The following is a 19,226-nucleotide window of genomic DNA, read 5'->3' as shown; positions in this document are numbered from 1 at the left end:
GCCAGGGATTTAGCTCAGTGGTTCCAGTGCCTGCCTCACAAGCACAAGGTCCCGAGTTCAATCCCTGGTACCAAAAAAAAAAAAAAGAGGTAACATTAACATGGCAAAAGGCAGGAAGGGAAGAAGAGTAGAATAAAACAACAAATCATACAAACTGAAAATAAGTAACAAATGGCATGCCTAAATATAACCAAATCAATAAACTGTTATATGAAAATTGACTGAAAACTCTAACTCAAAAGGCAGTGTGGTGAAAAATGATACATTAATATTGTGTGTTGCATTCTCAGGCATGTTGTATCTCTAAGCCTTCTTCAAAAGTTGTTTTGTATTTGTTGGTAAATACATTTTTGCACAAATTTTTATCAAATTTAATTCCTTGTAGTTCATGGATCAGGAAGGCACTGCAAATTGAATTGCATTTATTTTGCTTTTCAGTTGTTCATTACTAGTATACAGAAATAGTCAATTTTTATGTAATGAGCACTTATCCTGTGACCTTAATGTATCTACTTATTAGGTGTAATAATCTATAGATAATAATATAATGTAAATCTGCTTAGTATGTACATATTAGTTCTACTAGGGTTTCATAGTCTCTACATTCACAGATTCCATGACTGTATGTACAGAAAATCCAGTTTTGATTCTTCTCGTCTTGTCTCTATTTTGTGCACTCCTTTTTTTCTTGACTTTGTCACCCTGATTAGAACTTTCTGGACAAGGGTGAAGTGACATAAGCAAACACCTGCATCTTTTACCTCACTGAAGCCACTTCTACTTTTTACTCTGTAATTATTTCAGTTTTTCCAACTAAAGTACATGCATCAATTCTGAAAAAATACTCTTCTTATGTATTTCCTAGCTCTGTGACTGTAGGTAAGTTACTTAACCTGTCAGCCTCATTTTTCTAACCTGTAAAATGGGATGGATAATATAATAATTACATGCTATGTACAGGGATACAATTATTATCCTTGTTCTCACTTTATAGAAAAATATCACATTCTTGAATTAGGAAGTAAATAAAAAATTTGCAAAAGTACGTGTCTACCACATACTAGATGTTTCCATCCTCCACTTTTTTGATGAAAATAGGACAGGTAAAATATCAGATAGGTGAAAATTCCACACTATATCAGACAAACCCAGGCTATTCCTATAGTTGGTCACTTTCTGCCTGGGTCACACAGGGCAAATTAAGTAACCTCTTTGATTTTAAGTTTGTATTTTAAAAGTAGGATAAAATACTACCATATATATATTGTATAGTGTTATTAGAGTTAATATCACAAATGTGAAATGCTTGACAAGATACTAGTACAGATAAGACCTACAAATCAAAGCTAGCTAGATTCACACAGCTGAGAGACACACCTGTGTCTGAACTGCTTTTATATTTTACTTTATTTTTCCAGTTCTGTACTAGTCAGCTCTGATGTTTAGTTTTTGAGGGAAAAAAATCTAGTGATTGGATAGTGTAAAACAGTATTCAGTTGCTACTTAGGGAAGCTTTAATCTCCTTTAATCTATCCCTGTCTCCTGAATTTCTAAGAGGCATAAAGAGGAGACTTTTGTCTTTAGAATTAATGTAATTTACTAAACTGTTAAAGTGGAGCAATGGATGGTTTCACTCTGGAGTTAAGCCAGTGGACACTTTCAGAAATTATCTAAATCACTTCAAGACAATTAAATGGTATTCAATAAACTCCTAGATTGGTTTTTACAGCTGGGAGATACTGGAAAAAGGTACACAGATCCTTAAACTGTGAAATTTATTCCGAAGGAGCTTAGTAGAAACTATGGAAATTCCACTTCAATATTTCTCAAAATGTGTTTGGAAAGTAAATTACTTTTCTTGCCCTATCCCAAAGAAAATCATTATAGATAAAGGTTAAAAAACTAATTCTAAATGTTTCAGAAAATCAGAAAAATAAGAGACAAAAATCTTTAAACATTTAAAATCTTCTAAGCCTGAAGCTATTTAAAAAAATTAATTTCAAATGACCTCTACAATTAGCATGATTTAATCAGACTAATAAATTTTATGTAGCAATTAACCAATTACTTCATCATACTTTGTACCATACTTAGATATACAATTTTATTTGAAAAGATTCCACAGTTCATATTTTATAACATTTAGGAGACATATGCTCTGTCACAGAGAATTGAACAATCATTGCAAATACCTTGGTATCTAGGATCTTAATAAGGTGGTCCAGTCCTTGACTGTCTCTTAGCATTGCCTGGGACTTCTTATCATTTGTAATAACACCCAACATTTTGAGAGCGAACAGCTGAATAACTGGATATTCTGATTTCAAGAGATCTAATACAGGAGGAATTGCATTTAGTTCTTGAAACGTAGTTCGGCACTGAAAATCCTAACATGGAATACAAATGGTCCCATCAGTAATTTTTAAAGCAAAATACAGTCTCAAGAATGGAGAAATTCTATATTCCAGCAAAGAACATTAAAAATTACAAATTTCCCATCTTTTATTACAGATTCCCTTCTAAAATAAGTCACAAAGATAAGAAAACTTTCTACTGACAAGATCAAAATATTCATTTTTAACTATGCAGACACTGTCAACAACAGGAAATAAACATGATCTGCGGTTTTTGCAGTATCTTTTATGTTTTTTAGGCAGCAAATTCCTATTACTCCAAATATCATTACAATAAAATCTATGCATAATAAAATTCTTTTCACACTCTGATGTACTGCTTCAAATACTATTTGATACAATGAAATAATGATATCAATTCTTACCTTCAAGGGGATTATTTATGAAATACCTGTCTGCATGCACTGCTGCTGAAAGGCTCCATGCCCGCAAATTTCAGAGGCATATCCCGATGCATGACCTTTCCTTAAGATACTAAGGGGCCATTACAGTCTAGACAATAATCGATAATTTTGTGTGGGTGTGGGGGGGAGGAGTTATTGGTTGGGCTGAGCAGTACAGAAAACAGGGTGTGAAACCCTAAAAAGCCCCCAAATTATGACTATCAATCACGATATTTTTTGCACCAAAATATGATGGATTACCTTTCTCCTCTCCATCCTTCAACTGACCTCTACCATTCGGCTTCCTTTAGACATGAAAGTTGGAGGTCGCTCTTTGTTACGGAAGGAGTTGAGTCTGCCAGGCGCTCAGAAGGTGGCCTTGTTCAGACACAGAGTCCTTGAAGCTGTAACTAGGTGGGATGTGGTCACCCTGGAGTAGGGAGGCCCTGGATGGTGTCCTTAGAAGAGCAATGTCAAGGGCAGAGGCAGAGGGCTGCAGGAGGAGAGCCACGCTTGACAGACACTGTCAGAGTTGATAAGAGGCCAGGAAGGAGTCGTGACCCTACTGACGCCTTGACTTTGAACTTGCCTCCTCGTGACTGGGACTTTCTGTCATTTTAAGCCATCCCGTTTGTGGTGCTTTGCTAATATATACATAATCTAGTGCTACTAACTAGGACGCTGTTATTAGGAACTATGGAGATCATGCTTTTCATTTCTGCTTGACTGAAAAATATATGAGGAAGTATGGCTGCAAGGAGTCTTGAAATTAAAACCCAAGTCGACTTACAGGAGCTTGAAAGCTTGCTCGGCCAGGTCCAGCCCAAGTGACCAGAGGAGGGAGGCAGGGGCCGAGCTACCTGCTTACTCTCAGGAGTGAGTGCCCCGAAAGTCAGGTTGCATGGGGTGCTAAGGGTGGGGGTTCCAGCTACTTAGCCCACCCACCTCTTCCTTCCCTCCCTCTAGCTTCCATCTGCCCTCTCCTCCCTCCCTCTCTCTCTCTCTCTCTCTCTCTCTCTCCATTTAACATGATGTTTTGTGTTTTCAGCTGATCTAAAGCTTATCAAACACATGTGGCTGGAACCTGAACAGGAAAGAAGCAGAGGACCTGATAAAAGCCCCAGGAAACTGATCTGCTGCGGTGGGGTGGGGTGGGGTGGGGTGGGGAGAGGGCTTCAAAGGACCAGACCGTGGGGGAGGGGAGACAGCAGCCTCCAGCCCAGAGCGAACAGTGCCCGTGAGGTAGCACCTTGCCATTGTGAACAGTGAATACTGGCCAGGATCCTCAAATCACCAGAAGTTAGTCTAATCCAAAGGGCATGCATCACACCCAATGTGCTCAGCCCCTCAGTGTCAGATCAATAGCTCCCCTCCCAGGTTCACCGTGAATCTTAGATTTCCCACTTTGCAAGAGGCACATTTTATCCAGCCTCGTCCCACACTAATCTGTACACCATTCTATTATTTTTTAAATAGAAGCACATTTCTAACTCTTCTGTGCAAGACAATTACTTGTAAAATATGAAAATTGAAATTACATTAAACTTTCATTCTTTTTTCTGAGTGATAAATACTAAATGTACTAAGAACTGATGATACAGAACTGGTGAGCTTTAAAAATCCTTCCTTTTGTGCTCTCTTCAGCAGCGCATATACTAAAAATCCTTCCTTTTCTTAATAGGAAAATAAATTTTATAATCAGGATCAAACCCAGGGTTTTATGCATGCTAGGCAACCGCTCTGCCACTGAGCTATATAAACCCAGCCATCAAAACAGCTGTTAGAAGTTAATCTTACCTGTACCAGGTTGTAAATGCATTCAATAGAATTCTTCTTCACGTCAGGATCCGGGCTACTCAGCAGTCTGAGGAGAGGCTCTAATCCACCGTGTTCAAATATTTGCACTTTACCGGTATACTCTGTGGACATGTTGGCTAGGCAAAGACTAGCAAACTCGTGGATAACTACTTCTTCTGTGCATCAAAAAATAAATAAGACAAGTCTGTTAAATGTTTATTCAAAAAACACAGCTCTGAAAATCTGGCTTACAGTTCACCTTTTCAAAAAGTCAAAATTGAGCCGTGACTTGAGATTTTAATGACAACTCACAACTGCTAGCTCTGAACTATTTTCAATATGTCATTTAATAAGACATTTAAAAAGAAACCAGTTCCATTTTTTGCAGTAGATGTAGAATACAAAGTTACCTTCCGGAGTGAGCTGGGCAATAACAGAATTCATGACATCTAACTCCCTTAGCAATTTTTTAACATCATCTACAAAGAAAGAGAACATTGTTATTTATTACCAATAATAATCGCAATGTCTATTGAACTGTTATCCCTTGAGAGATAGGTACCATCACAATTCAATTTCACAGGTACAGAAATTGAAGTACCAAACCACACAACAAATGAGTAGTGGGGTCAGATTTCCTGCCAAGGTCAGCCTGACCCTGCACAGACTCTAACCCATGCCCCTTGAATGCTGAGCTATGCTTCCTTCCAAACACCAAAAATGATAGCCTAAGCAGTACAAAATGTGACTAGAATACACAGCAGTAAAGGTGAGCTATTTTACACTACCCATTTATTATATAATAGTTGTTCTGTTCTGTTTTGATGAGAAGGTACTTATAAACTTTGACATTAATAAAACTTGTACAGAATGCAAATAAGAATTACCATAACCTATTTCCATGAACACATTTTGATTGCTTCCATTCCATTTAATTATTGAACATGGACACACCCTACTGAGGTCCCCAGTCGCGCAGAACACACACCGAATCAGCCCACTGCAGAAAGGCAGGTCTGTGCACGCCCTACCGAGGTCCTGAGTCACGCAGAAGATACCGAATCACCCCACTGCAGACAGGCAGCCACCTGATTCCACAATACAAAGATGCAGAGGACACCAGACCACCAGACCAAGGTACTGAGTCCCACTGTTCCCGGCCCAGAGGTAGGGGCTTCTGAGCCATCGTCCCACTGCTCCTGGTCCAGAGGAGGGGGCTTCCCGGTCACCATCCCTCCTGCTGCTCCCAGCCCAGAGGAAAGGGCTTTTGGGCCACCTTCTGTCCCGCTGCTTCTGGCCCAGAGGAAAGGGCTTCTGAGCCACCATCCCACTGCTCCTGGTCCAGAGGAAGGGGTTTCCTGGCCACCATCCCTCCAGCTGCTCTCAGCCCACAGGAAAGGGCTTTTGGGTCACCATCCCTACTGCTGCTCGAGGCCCCTGGCCCACCTCACCCAGCTCAGAGGAGGTAATCCGTGCAGGCGCTAACAGCCCCCCGCCCCAGTCGAAATGAGAAAACACGTAAATAAGTCTCAAAACCAGACTTCCAGATCACCTACAGCAACCCCAAAGGGAAATGAGATGGAACACCCTGATACTCAACCACCTGGACCCAGTGAACAGGCAACAAAAGGGGATCTGGGAAAAATGAAATCAGAAATAATTTCTCAGATAATAGGAGACATTGTGTCCCTAGTGCAAGACATGATTAATAAATCTAGAGAGGAGCTGAGGAACATGATGGAATCCCAACATAAGAAACAAATGGAATCCATAAAACAGACGCAAATAGATTTCCAGGAGATGAAAAACTCCATTGAATGTCTACACAGCAGAATGAGCCAATGTGAGGACAGAATTTCAGATACAGAAGATAAGATTCCAATTAATGACCAGGAAAAGAAAAATTGCTTCAAAATTATAAGGGAACATGAGAAATCAATCCAGCAGCTGCTAGATGATGCAAAGAAGAATAACGTAAGACTGATTGGGCTCAATGAAGAAACAGGAGAGAGTGCAGATGACATAAAACACCTCTTCACAGAAATAATGGCAGAAAACTTCCCAAGCAGGGGAAAAGAGCTTGACATACAGATAAGTGAGGCATATAGGACTCCAAATAGCCTTGATCAAAAAAAAATCTACACATAGGCATATAATTGTTAAGATTCCAGAAACTCAACAGAAGAACAAAGTTCTATAAGCAGTCAGAGAAAAGAAACAAATCACATACAAAGGAAAGCCTATCAGAATCACAGCAGACTTCTCAACACAAACCATCAAGGCAAGAACAGCTTGGAGTGACATATTCTAAGCCCTAAAAGAAAACAGCCTCCAACCCAGATTGATGTACCCTGCAAAACTATCTTTCAAAATGGATGGAGAAATAAGATACTTTCATGACAAAGAGCACCTTAGGAACTTTGTGAATACCAAACCAGCACTCCAAAGAATTTTACACAATATCCTAGGAACAGACATTGAGGATCACAACCCCAGGAAGCAAAGCAGAATGTACCCATCTGGCATGACAAGAAATTACATGTAAAGGGGGAGAACCCAACAAAAAGAAAAAGTCATGGCAATGACAAGTCAATACGTTTCAGTTATAACCATCAATGTTAATGTTCTCAATTCACCAATCAAAAGAAATAGACTGGCAGAATGGGTCAAGAAGCAAGATCCAACAATATGCTGCATACAAGAAACACACTTAATTCAAAAGGAAAGCCATACACTGAAAATTAAAGGATGGAAAACAATACTCCATGTGACGGGAATCCGAAAAAAGCAGGAGTAGCTATCCTCTTTGCAGATCAAGTAGATTTCAAACCAACACTGATTAAGAGAGACGAAGAAGGACACTACATCCTTGTAAAGGAAACAATCCAAGAGGAAGAGATGACAATCATAAATATCTATGCACCAAACACTAGTGCTCCCAACTATATAAAACAAATACTAACAGACATGAAAAGTCATATATGCACTAATACAATTGTAGAGGGGGACCTCAATACCCCACTGTCACAAATAGATAGATCAACTAGACAAAAAATAAGTAATGAAATACCAGAACTCAATCGAACTCTTGAACAAATGAACTTAACAGATGTTTACAGAGTCTTCCACCCCACAAAATCAGAATACACATTCTTCTCAGCTGCCCATGGGTCATTCTCAAAAATAGACCACATACTCACACATAGAACATGTTTAAGTAAGTGCAAAGGAATTGAAGTTATCCCCTGTATATTATCAGACCATAGTGCGATGAAATTGGAGATCCATAGCAAAAGAAACAGGAAAAATTTCATAAACACGTGGAAATTGAACAACACACTTCTGAATAACCAATGGGTCACAGAGGAAATTAAAGAAGAAATCAGACAGTTCCTTCAATTAAATGACAATGACAATACAACATATCAGAATCTATGGGACACAATGAAAGCAGTCTTACGAAGGAAATTCATAGCAGTGAATACGTATATTAGGAAAACAAAACAAGCCCAATTAAACAACCTGATGCTGAACCTCAAGCTACTAGAAAAAAAAGAACAGAATAATCCCAGAGCTCATACAAGGGAGGAAATTATAAAGATCAGAGGAGAAATCAATGCAATGGAGACTAAGAGAATGATACAAAAAGTCAATGAAGCCAAGAGTTGGTCCTTCAAAAGAATCAACAAAATTGACAAACATTTAGCCAACTTTGTCAGAAAAAGGAAAGAGAAGGCCCAAATCCATGCAATTAGGAATGAAAAGGGTGAAATTACAACAGACCCAGCAGAAATCCAGAGGATCATCAATACCTACTTCCAGAACCTATACGCCAATAAGATGGACAACACAGAAGAAATGGACAGATTCCTAGATACATATGAATTACCAAAGTTGAACGAAGAAGACCTAAAAATTCTGAACAACCCAATATCAACCAATGAAATTGAAAATGTAATTAAAAACTTATCAACTAAGAAAAGCCCGGGCCCTGATGGCTTCACTGCTGAATTCTACAAGACATTTACAGAGGAACTGCTGTCACTACTGTTACTCTTCAATGAAATTGAAAGGGAAGCAATACTCCCAAATTCATTCCTGGAAGCAACCATCACCTTGATCCCCAAAGCAGAGAAAGACCCAACTGAAAAAGAGAACTATAGGCCAATCTCACCAATGAACATAGATGCAAAAATCCTTAATAAGATAATGGCAAACAGAATGCAGAAGATCATCAAGAAGATCATACACCCTAATCAAGTGGGATTCATCCCAGGGAGGCAGGGATGTTTCAATATACGAAAATCAATTAATGTAATACACTATATCAATAGAGCCAAGGACAAAAACCATATGATTATCTCCATAGATGCAGAAAAAGCATTTGACAAAATCCAACAGGCATTTATGATAAAAACCCCACAAAAAATTGGAATAGATGGTCTCTACCTCAAACTGATAGAAGCCATCTATGAAAAACCAACAGCCAGTATCATACTAAATGGTCACAAACTGAAATCCTTCACACTAAAATCAGGAACAGGACAAGGATGTCCACTATCACCACTCTTGTTCAATATAGTTCTGGAAACATTAGCATGGCAATTAGACAAGAGAAAGAAATAAAAGGAATAAAGATAGGAAATGAAGAAGTCAAATTGTCACTATTTGCAGATGACATGATACTCTATATAGAAGACCCCAAGAACTCCACCAAAAGTCTTCTAGACTTAATAACCAAATTCAGTCAAGTAGCTGGTTACAAGGTCAACACACAAAAATCAATAGCTTTCCTCTACACAAATGACAGACTCACTGAGAGAGAAATAGGGCAAATAATTCCTTTCACAATAGCATCCAAAAAACTGAAATACCTAGGAATCATCCTAATGAAAGAAATCAAAGACCTCTTCTCTGAAAACTATGGCACTCTGAAAAGAGAGATTGAAGATGATATCAGAAAATGGACAGACATCCCCTGCTCCTGGGTAGGAAGGATTAATAGAGTGAAAATGGCCATACTTTCAAAACTGCTATATAGATTTAATGCAATTCCAATTGAGATCACAGCAGCATACTTCATAGACCTCGAGAAAACAATCCAAAAATTCATTTGGAACAAGAAGAGACCCAGAATAGCAAAAGCAATGCTAGGTAATGGAGACATGGCAGGGGGTATCACAATCCCCAACCTGCAACTCTACTACAAAGCTACTGTGATAAAAACAGCATGGTACTGGCAAAGAAACAGACTTGAGGACCAGTGGAACAGATTAGAAGATGCAGAAACAATGCCAGACACACTCAGCCATCTCATCTTCAATAAAGGAGCCAAGCACCCTCACTGGAGGAAAGACAGCTTCTTTAATAAATGGTGCTGGAGAAATTGGGCTTCAACTTGCCAAAGATTAAAACTAGACCTGTATGTCTCACCATGCACTAAACTGAAATCAGAATGGATGAAAGATCTAAATATTAAAATAGAAAGTCTGAACCAGTTGGAACAGAGGTTAGGTAGAACCCTTGAAGACATTGGTGTAGGAAAAGATTTTATGAACAAAACCTCAGTTCCCCGTGAACTAGCACAAACAATCAACAAATGGGATCTCTTCTTATTAAAAAGCTTCTGCATAGCAAGAGAAACCACCAGCAGTGTGAAGAGACAACCCACAATGTGGGAAAAAATCTTCACCTGCTCTTCCTCAGACAAAGGTCTCCTATCTCAAATCTATAAAGAACTTAAAAAGATCAGACCTCCCAAATTTAAAGACCCAATCCAAAAATGGGCATCTGAAATGAACAGACATTTCTCAAAGAAGTAGAAATAGCAAATAAACATATAAAAAATGCTCAACTTCACTGGTCATTCGAGAGATGCAAATGAAAAGAAGTCTGAGATTCCACCTCACCGCAGAATGGCTGCTATCATGAAATCAACCAATAACAAATGCTGATGGGGCAGTGGGGAAAGAGGAACCCTGCTCCACTGCTGGTGGGAGTGTAGACTGGTGCAACCACTGTGGAAATCAGTATGGAGATACCTCAAAGAACTAGGACTGGAAGTCCCATTTGACCCCGCTATTCCCCTGCTGGGTATCTTCCCCAAAGAATTAAAAGAATCATACACCAGTGATATAGGGGCACCCATATTCATAGCAACGCAATTTGTCATAACCAAAACTTGGAAACAGCCCAACTGCCCATCAACTGGAGACTGGATAAAGAAAATGTGATTTTTAAAAAATAAAATGGAGTACTACTCAGCCATAAAAAATGAAAATTAGAGACATTTATTGCTAAATGGATGCACATTGAGGCGATACTCTTAAGTGAAATAAATAGGACACATCTGTGTAAATATTGAATAGTTTCTCTAGTGTGAGAAACTGAAAGTGTAAATAGGGACTAGAAGGTATAATAACTAATGTCAAATAGGAAGAAAAGGGGCAAACGAGAAGGGGAAGTGAGAGGGTTGGGGAAAGGAAAGAAGGGAATGGAATTAATATGAGAAAATGAAAAAATGGAAACAAAGTCTTTGTAAATAGGGAGGGGTGGAGGAGTTGAAGAGAGAGCAGGGGAATGGGTCAAAAGTAAGAACAACAGCAACAACAAAAGACCCAAGAGAGATTATGTAAAGGTGCAAATTTCCAGTGATGAATGTCATTATATTGTATAGCTAAAATATACCAATAAAATTAATTTTAAAAAGAAAAAAACCAAAGTGTTACATAATAGGTGTTACAAATATCTTTGTTCCTCAAATTCTGTGGTGTGTAAACAGAATGAAACACAAGACATTTTACTATTTTATTTTATTTTATTATTTTATTTTTGGCCCTGGGGATTGAACTCAGGACCTTGCACGTGCGAGGCAGGCGCGGTGCCACTGAGCTAAATCCCCAGCTCCAACACAAGACATTTTGAATATTCCCTTTCTTGGTTTCCTGCTTTCTCCTTTTGGCTTTTGGTTCTACAGTTGATATGGCACTAATGCAGAACTATTATACAAGTAACCTCTGAGATACACTCATGAAGGCCTCATGATATAAGTGATCACTGTGTTACTTTACTTCTCCGTGCTTCAGTTGCTTCTTTTAACACGAATAACTGCACCAACCTCTTGCTGTTCCTTAGGACTAGAAGAATATCTAACCAGCACTTACAACAGTTCTGGCACATTAGAAGAGCTATAGAAGTGCTAATTAGTGTTATGATCGTGACCTAACTTGGTGGGACATCCGTACCATGTGAGAGTCCTTATCCCAGAGTCCCTGCCTCACAGCACTGCCACCATCAGGGCTTCTGACATTGCTGCCTGTCCCTGGGGACCCTGGCCCACAGAGTCCTGTAGGAAGTCTCCAGAGCTGAGCATGCAATGTTCCACAAGGAGCCCTCTTCCCTCCTCTCTCATCAGTGTCCCTGAAGATGCCAATACACACGCCCTGCTGGTCACCATGGGGTCAGAAGCCCCATGGCCATCACACAGCATCCAGGGGAAATGGGTGGGGGAACAGGAAGTAGGGGGAAATCTGTGCTTGTTTTTGCTGAGACTATGGTATGTGGAGAAAAGTATGATTTTAGCCAGACCCTGACAGAGACACCCATTTATTACTAACAGCCTGCTTCATGGTGCAATTCTGTGTCCATTAAGAGTAACATTTAAACTTCTTGTGAGGTACAAGGCTTTTATCAACTGACTCAAAATACTCCTTATAACATAAGGAAATGACTTACACATGGAAAATACATCGTGCTCCTAAAAAATACCTACTTTTATTAACATGGTTTTGGCCAAACTAATATTCTCACAGACATAATAGCATATTTTAATTAATCCCATTATGCCACCATATCAAATACATTTATGAAAATATTCCAAGCAAGTAACAGATCTGATTTAAGAGTACATGTACTCATCTAAATTTATTTTTGTAAAGTCTAAAGTTTCAAAACTATCTATCAAAACTTTACTCTGGGCTTCATTCACTGTGAAATATGTATTAAGTACAACTTATGCATAGGCAGGCAAATTACATTGCACTATTAAGAAAAATTACTCTGATTTTAAGAGATGATGAGGGCTGTCATGAGTTTTAAGACTAGAACATACTAACTTATTAACTCTGAGAGGAGTTTTTGTGTGTACATATCTGTACATGTTTTTTATATTTTAAAATATCCCAGTTAAGCATGGTGGTACATGCCTATAGCTCCTGCATTCTGGGAGTCTGAGGCAGGAAGACCATAAGTTCCAGCCCAAACTGGGCAACTTAGCAAATTAGCAAGACTCTTATGCAAAATAAAAAAATTAGAAAAGTGCTGGAGGGCACAGTTCAGTGAAGGCGCGGGGTTCAGTCCCTAGGTCTCTGAAAAACTCCCGTAAAATATCACATCATACATTTGTTGCACCATCTTGATTGAATTTTCATTTTGTCAACATTAAAGCCATTTTAATAAAATTAAAACAAATCCCTTAAAGCTGAAAGAAAAGATAACGTATTTATTTTTAAAAGTTGATACTTACTGTTAGAAGTTAGGATTCCCAATATCATAGTGGCATTTCTTCTCACAATTTTATCTTCATGGGTGATCAGTTTAGTTAAGGGTTCCACAGCTCCAAGTTCAAGGAGTGTTGCTTTATTTTCCTCACCTGACATCACAGGTCAGATAAAATTGCACATGGATATCATTGATCTCATAAACACTTTTCCAATGTCATTCTAATTTATTATTTGCCACCTGCCTTTCCCATTCTTTGCTTCCAACTCTTTGCTTCCACTTCTATTTCTCTCTCTCTTAGTAATTTCTCTTCTCTGAGACAAAACACCTGATGCCCACAGCTTAACTTTGTTCAGAGTTACAGACCCTGGTTAGTTGGCTCCAAGACAGAAACAGCATGATAGAAGAGCCTGCTCATGTAATGCAGCCAGGAAGCAGAGATAGAGAAGGGAGGAGGTGAGGAGGGAGATACACCCTTCCAGGTCACATCCCCAGTGACCTTCCTCTTCTGACTAGGCTACCTCCTAGCAGTACATCCAGCTCCGGATTCATTAATGGATCCATCCGCTGATGAATACAGTGCCTCCATGGTCCAATCACCTTCCCACAGCCCCATCTCTGAACACATCAGGCCTTTTGGTAACATTTGTGATCTAAACCATAGTGTTCTGTCCTTGACTCCCAAAAGACTCATGTGCATCTTTTTATGCAAATACATTTGGTCCATCTCTAAACTTTGGTCACCAAAGTTTTAACAGTTCCAGCATTGCTGAAAAGTTCAAGAATAAAGTCTCCTCTGAGACTCAAGGCAAATTCTTACCTCTGAGCCCCTGTAAGAATCAAAAAGAAAGTTAAACCTGTCAAATTCAATGGCACAGGCTGATCATTCCTATTCCAAAAGGGAGGAAAAGGGGGATAGAAAAGAATGAAACCAAAGCAAGACCAAAACCCAGGAGGGCAAAAATTAAATTCTGTACTCTGCATCCAGCACCTAGGACAAATTTCAGCAAGATGGGAATTCCAAAGGGCTTGGGTGGCTTCACCTCTGTGGCATTACCAGTTTCACCTTCATGGCCTCTCTCTTGGGGTGGCTTCACTCATCCCCTACAGCTTTCCTCAGCAGACATTCCATGTTCCAGGCTTCTCTAACTTCCTAGGATTTCCACTGTACTTTCAGCTTCCAGCCTCACACACTGCCCTCTCAGGGGCATACTGCATGGCCCCTCAGGCCTTCTTCTAAAATCTAGGTGGAAGCCTACCTGACCAAACAACTCTTGCATTCTGCATGCCTATAAAATTAGCACCACATGGATGATGTCAAGGTCTGCCACCAACTCAAGCAGCAGCTGGGTCCCCTTGGATCATGGCTGCAGAAAACTCTGAATGCCTGAATGGCTGAGTGTTGTAAACCAAATCACATGGAACCAATTCCTTTGGGAGCCTTCTAGAGCAGGGTGCCCTGGGCCTCTCTCCTCAAAGCAAAATCTTTCACTTTTACATCTTTGCATCTGCAAAAGATGGGATCTTGCTGATTCTTGAGGTTTCTTAAACCATCTTTTCTCTTGTTGTTGCAAAGCACTTGGCTTCTTTTTAGTGCTAATTTTTTTTTTTTTTTTTTTTTTTTTTTTTTGTACCAGGGATCAAACTCAGGACTTGCACTGGCAAGGGAGGCGTGGTGCCACTGAGCTAAATTCCCATACCACTTTAATGCCAATCTTTTCAACAACCATGCTGCTTTTTCTCCAACTTTGCAGGTGTTTCCTTTCTGGCCAGACTAAAAATTTTTTAAGTGGGCTTTTTGCTCCTTGCTTTTTGGTTTGTTTTAGTATAATCCTGGTTAAAAGCCTCTGGCTGTACTCATGAAATATCATCTGTCAGGTTAAGTATTCCATCACCCTTGATAACAGTCTTCCAAAAAGTCTCAGAACATGAGCAAACTATAGACAAATTTTCTACCAGAGTGGTCTGCCAGTGTGTCTTTCTGTCAGACACATGGTCTGTAGTCCAACTGCCAATGAAATATTTGTTCCCAACTCAAATCTCCTGAACCTGGTCTTTACTATACATTTACATCAGCATTCTGGTCATCTGAATGCTAGCTTACAGCATTCTAGGGGTTCCCTAACTGGCATCTTGCAATCTTTCCAAACTCTCCCATGAACTTCTTTCAAAGGCTTCTAAATACCACACTCAAGTTTATTCACAGTAATGACTCTACTTATCTGGTACCAAAATCTGACTTAGTCACTTTCTTATCATTGAGACACAATACCTGACACCTACAACTTAAAGGAGAAGAGGTTTATTTTGGCTTACTGTTACAGTGTTGGAATTGCAGTTGTGTGACACCATGCCTAGCAACCTTGCTCATTATTAATTCTACTGGTTTTTGTTTTTATTTTGTAGACTCAACAGGATTTTCTATATATGTGATGGCTAATTTTATGTGTCAACTTGACTGGGCTAAGGAATGCTTAGATATCTAGTAAAACATTATTTCTAGGTGTGTCCAGGAAGGTGTTTCTAAATGAGATTGGCATTTGAATAAGGAGATTGCTCACCATTGTGGACAGGCACTTTCCAAGTCACTGAGGGTATGAACAACACAAAGGTGGAAGAAAGGAAAATTGTCTCTCTTCTTAAGATGGAACATCCATCTGCTTTTGTCCTTGGAGATCAGAGTTCCTAGTTCTTGGGCCTTTAGATTCTAGGACCTTATACCAGCAGGCCTGATTATCAAGCCTTTGGACTTAAAGATTGAAATACACCACTGGCTTTCCTGGTTCTCCAGTTTGTAGATGTCATGGGACTTTCTTGGCCTCTATAACCACATGAACCAATTCCCCTGATAAAGCTCCTGTTACATATATCTATGTATGTACTATTCTCTTTCTCTGGAGAACCCTAATTAAAAATCATGACATCTTCTATAAATCAAATAAAGACAGTTCTACTTTTAAAGTCTGAATGCCTTTTATTTTTTTCTTGTTTGATTGCAAAGGCTAGAACCTCCCATTCAATGTTGAACACAAGTAGGAAGACCAGATTTCTTTCTCTTGGTCCTGATTTTAAGGAGAATGCAGTTTTTCGCCATTAAATATGCTGGACATATGTTTTTCATAGGCCTCTTTTCTATAATTAGCAGTATGGGTCTGCTGGTGATAAATTATTTCAGCATTTGTATGTCTGAAAAAAAGACCTTATTTCACCTCTGTTTTAAAAAGATATTTTAGGAGGCACAGAATTCCAGGCTGTAAGTTTTTAGTTTTCTTTTGGTACCTTAAAATGTTGTTCCACTGACTTCTTGCTTGCATTGTTTCTGATGTCAATTCATCCTTATTTATTGCTTATTTGTTACATGTTGTCATCTTTGTCTTTTTGTTCCTCTGAATTGGCAAGCTTCCCTGTTCCACCAGCTGCTTTTAAGATTCTCTCTTTATCCTGGTTTTAAGCAATTGGATTAGTTTGGTTTTTTCATATTTTTTGTGCTTAGGTTTTGACATGCTTCTCGAATATGTGGGCCTAAAGTTTTCATTAAATCTGGAAGTTTTGGTTACTATTTCTTCTAGTATTCTTTCTGACCCTCTCTTTTTCAGAGACTCCAATTAATGTGTATTGAACACCTGGATACTCTCCTAGCTCACTGAATCTGTTTATCTTTTAAAATCTTTTTCCCTGTGCCTCATTGTGGATAGTTTCTCCATCTTCAAATTCATTAATGTTTTCTTCTGCATTGATGTTTTCTTCCAATCTTCCACCCACTATATAATCTAAGACTGTGTGTTTTCCAGTCTTTAAACTTTTCATCTTTTTTTTTTTTTGTACCAGGAATCTAATTTGGAACCTTTTGCTTTCAAGGCAGGCAGCAGAACCACTGAACTAAATCCCTGGCCCTGAAGTTTTCATCTTTGGAAGTTATATTTAGGTCTGTTTCTCATCCATATTTTTATTTATTCTCTGAGCATATAGATTAGTGATATAATTAATCTTTTAATGTCTTTCTCAGCTAATTCTAATATCTGGGTCAATTTTTATTTACTGAGTGTTTTTTATCCCTTATTATAGATTGATTTTTCCCTGCTTCATTTCATGCCTGGTAATTTTTTATTGGCCGTAAGACATTATGAATTCTATCTCGTTGCGCAATGACTATTTATATATTCTTGAAATTTGGGGATGGAATGAAATTACTTGGAAACAGTTTGATTCTCTCAGATCTTGCTTTTAATATTTGTTATGTGTGACCCGAATAGCTCTTAATATAAGGCTATTTTCTTCTCATGCTGAGGTAAGACTCTTCCATATATTCTGTACAGTGCTCCATGAATTTTGAGATTTTTTTTTTTGCTCTGGCTTATGGGAAAAGCACTACCTCTGCACTTTTGTGAGCACCAACCCCTATCATCTCTAATATATTTGGGTGCCTCTTTGACTGAGTAGTTTCCTCACAAGTAGCTGCTGCTCAGTGCTCTGCTGAATACTTGAGCAGGACCCTTTACACACATCCTGAGTTCTCTCTCTGTGTCCAACTCAGTCCTCTCTGCTACTCTGTCCAGGAAATATTAACTGTTTTTGGCTCTCTGGACTCTCAGGTCTTTCTGAGGTCCACCATGTCACCCACTTCTGTCCTGTGGTCTGGAAGCTCACTGGAGTCAACAAGCTAGGGTAATCATAGGGCTTATTTCCTCTGTTTCCTGTCTCTCAGTGGTCACTGGCTTTCACTGTCTGATGTTCAGTATCTTGCCAACTGTAATTGCATACATTTTGTCTGTTTTTTGGTTTTTTCATGTATTAGGGTAAATAAATCTGATCATTTACTCCAGCTTGGCTAGAAGGCAAAAATCCCACCATTTGTCTAGAAAATTTTTTAGAAAATAATGCTAGAATAAAACATTAGATAAAATGATTGATTTTACCTGCAACACATATCTTCTTTTACTGTCATACAAAATGACATAATTTATAATCAGGTCCATGTGACAGCCAGATGATATATGATGACTCTCTAAAGCTGAGTAAAATACATACTGCCATAGATGTTATGTTGGTTACCTTCTTGTTGCTGGGACAAAATATCTGACACCCACATGTTAAAAGAGGAAAGGTTTATTAGCTCATAGTTTGTAGAGATTTCAGTCCAAGACAAGGCAGCTGGTTCCAAAGCAGGGTAGCATGGCAGAGAAGAAACAGTCCATGGCATGGCAGGCAGAAAGCAGTGAGACTTTCTTCTTTCCCTTTTTTTTTTTTATCGGGGATCAAACTTGGGGCCTTGTGCTTGTGAGGCAGGCACTGGAACCACTGAGCTAAATCCCAGCCTCCCTTTTTATTCTATCTAGGCTGCAAGCCTTTTCTTTAGTGCCACTCACACCCAGGGTGAATTTTCTCTCTTCAGTAAGTTCATCAACCACACCTAGAACTATGCTCAACCAATCACTTGGCTAATCCAGTATCACACATCCATGATCCAGTTACCTCCCAAAAGCCCCACCTATGAGCACATGAGGATTTGAGGGCACATCTAGATATAAGCCATAACAGATGCATAATCCAATATTTCCCTGAAATCTGACCCAGAATTCCACACAACCCACCCATAAACTATACCTTCCAGAGCCATAGTTTTTACCTGGATTCCTAAAGATGACCATGGTGAAAAGGCAAGGTGAGTACACCATACCATTTGCTAACTGAATGATTTGTTGTTCTCCAAGTCCCAGACAAAGTTTATTTTCTTAAAATCAAATTGCCCTCATCTTAGTTTGAAATATTTTGTTAAAAATACCTAGCTACACTAAACTCTCTTCAAATACTCTCAATTAAAATTTCATGCAATATAATAAAGTCCAATTTTATCATCATTTAGAATGAACTAAAGTATAGCTATCTGATATATGTGTAAATTCTCTATTAATAAATGCTTCAATAGGATGGGACTTGTTTAAAATTTTTAGATAAACTGTATTTTACAACATTTTTTAGTTTTATAGAAAATTTGCAGAGATAGTAATTTCCATGCACCCTGCACCCAGTTTCCCTTACTGTTAGCATTTGACATTAACATGCTACATTTTAAAAATTAATGAACCAATATTAATACATTATTATTAACCCATCAGTATTTGGGTTTCATTGG

General features: G+C 38.8%; 1 protein-coding gene across 11 annotated transcripts in view; it reads right to left on the bottom strand.

Moving 5' to 3' along the window:
* Positions 1–19,226, bottom strand: part of Armc3 (armadillo repeat containing 3) — a 101,991-nt gene that overhangs the window by 64,760 nt on the left and 18,005 nt on the right. For 6 of the 11 annotated variants that reach the window (XM_021240437.2, XM_013077864.3, XM_004859919.4 and 3 more), the window contains 4 exons: positions 13,119–13,244; positions 5,005–5,073; positions 4,595–4,770; positions 2,193–2,387 (listed from right to left, as the gene is read on the bottom strand). In XM_021240437.2, the coding sequence (XP_021096096.1) occupies positions 2,193–2,387; positions 4,595–4,770; positions 5,005–5,073; positions 13,119–13,244 (566 nt within the window). Of the gene's footprint in view, positions 1–2,192; positions 4,772–5,004; positions 5,074–13,118; positions 13,245–19,226 lie in introns of those variants that run through there. The other 5 variants (XM_021240440.2, XM_021240439.2, XM_021240441.1 and 2 more) reach the window with 4 other exon arrangements.

The sequence above is a fragment of the Heterocephalus glaber genome, unplaced genomic scaffold, assembly GCF_053883595.1.
Source record: "Heterocephalus glaber isolate CG9 unplaced genomic scaffold, H.glaber_assembly_v1.0 deba00000768, whole genome shotgun sequence".
Classification (NCBI taxonomy): Eukaryota; Metazoa; Chordata; class Mammalia; order Rodentia; family Bathyergidae; genus Heterocephalus; species Heterocephalus glaber.
The sequence above is the reverse complement of the archived record's forward strand: the minus strand, read 5'-3'. Positions and strand labels throughout refer to the sequence as shown.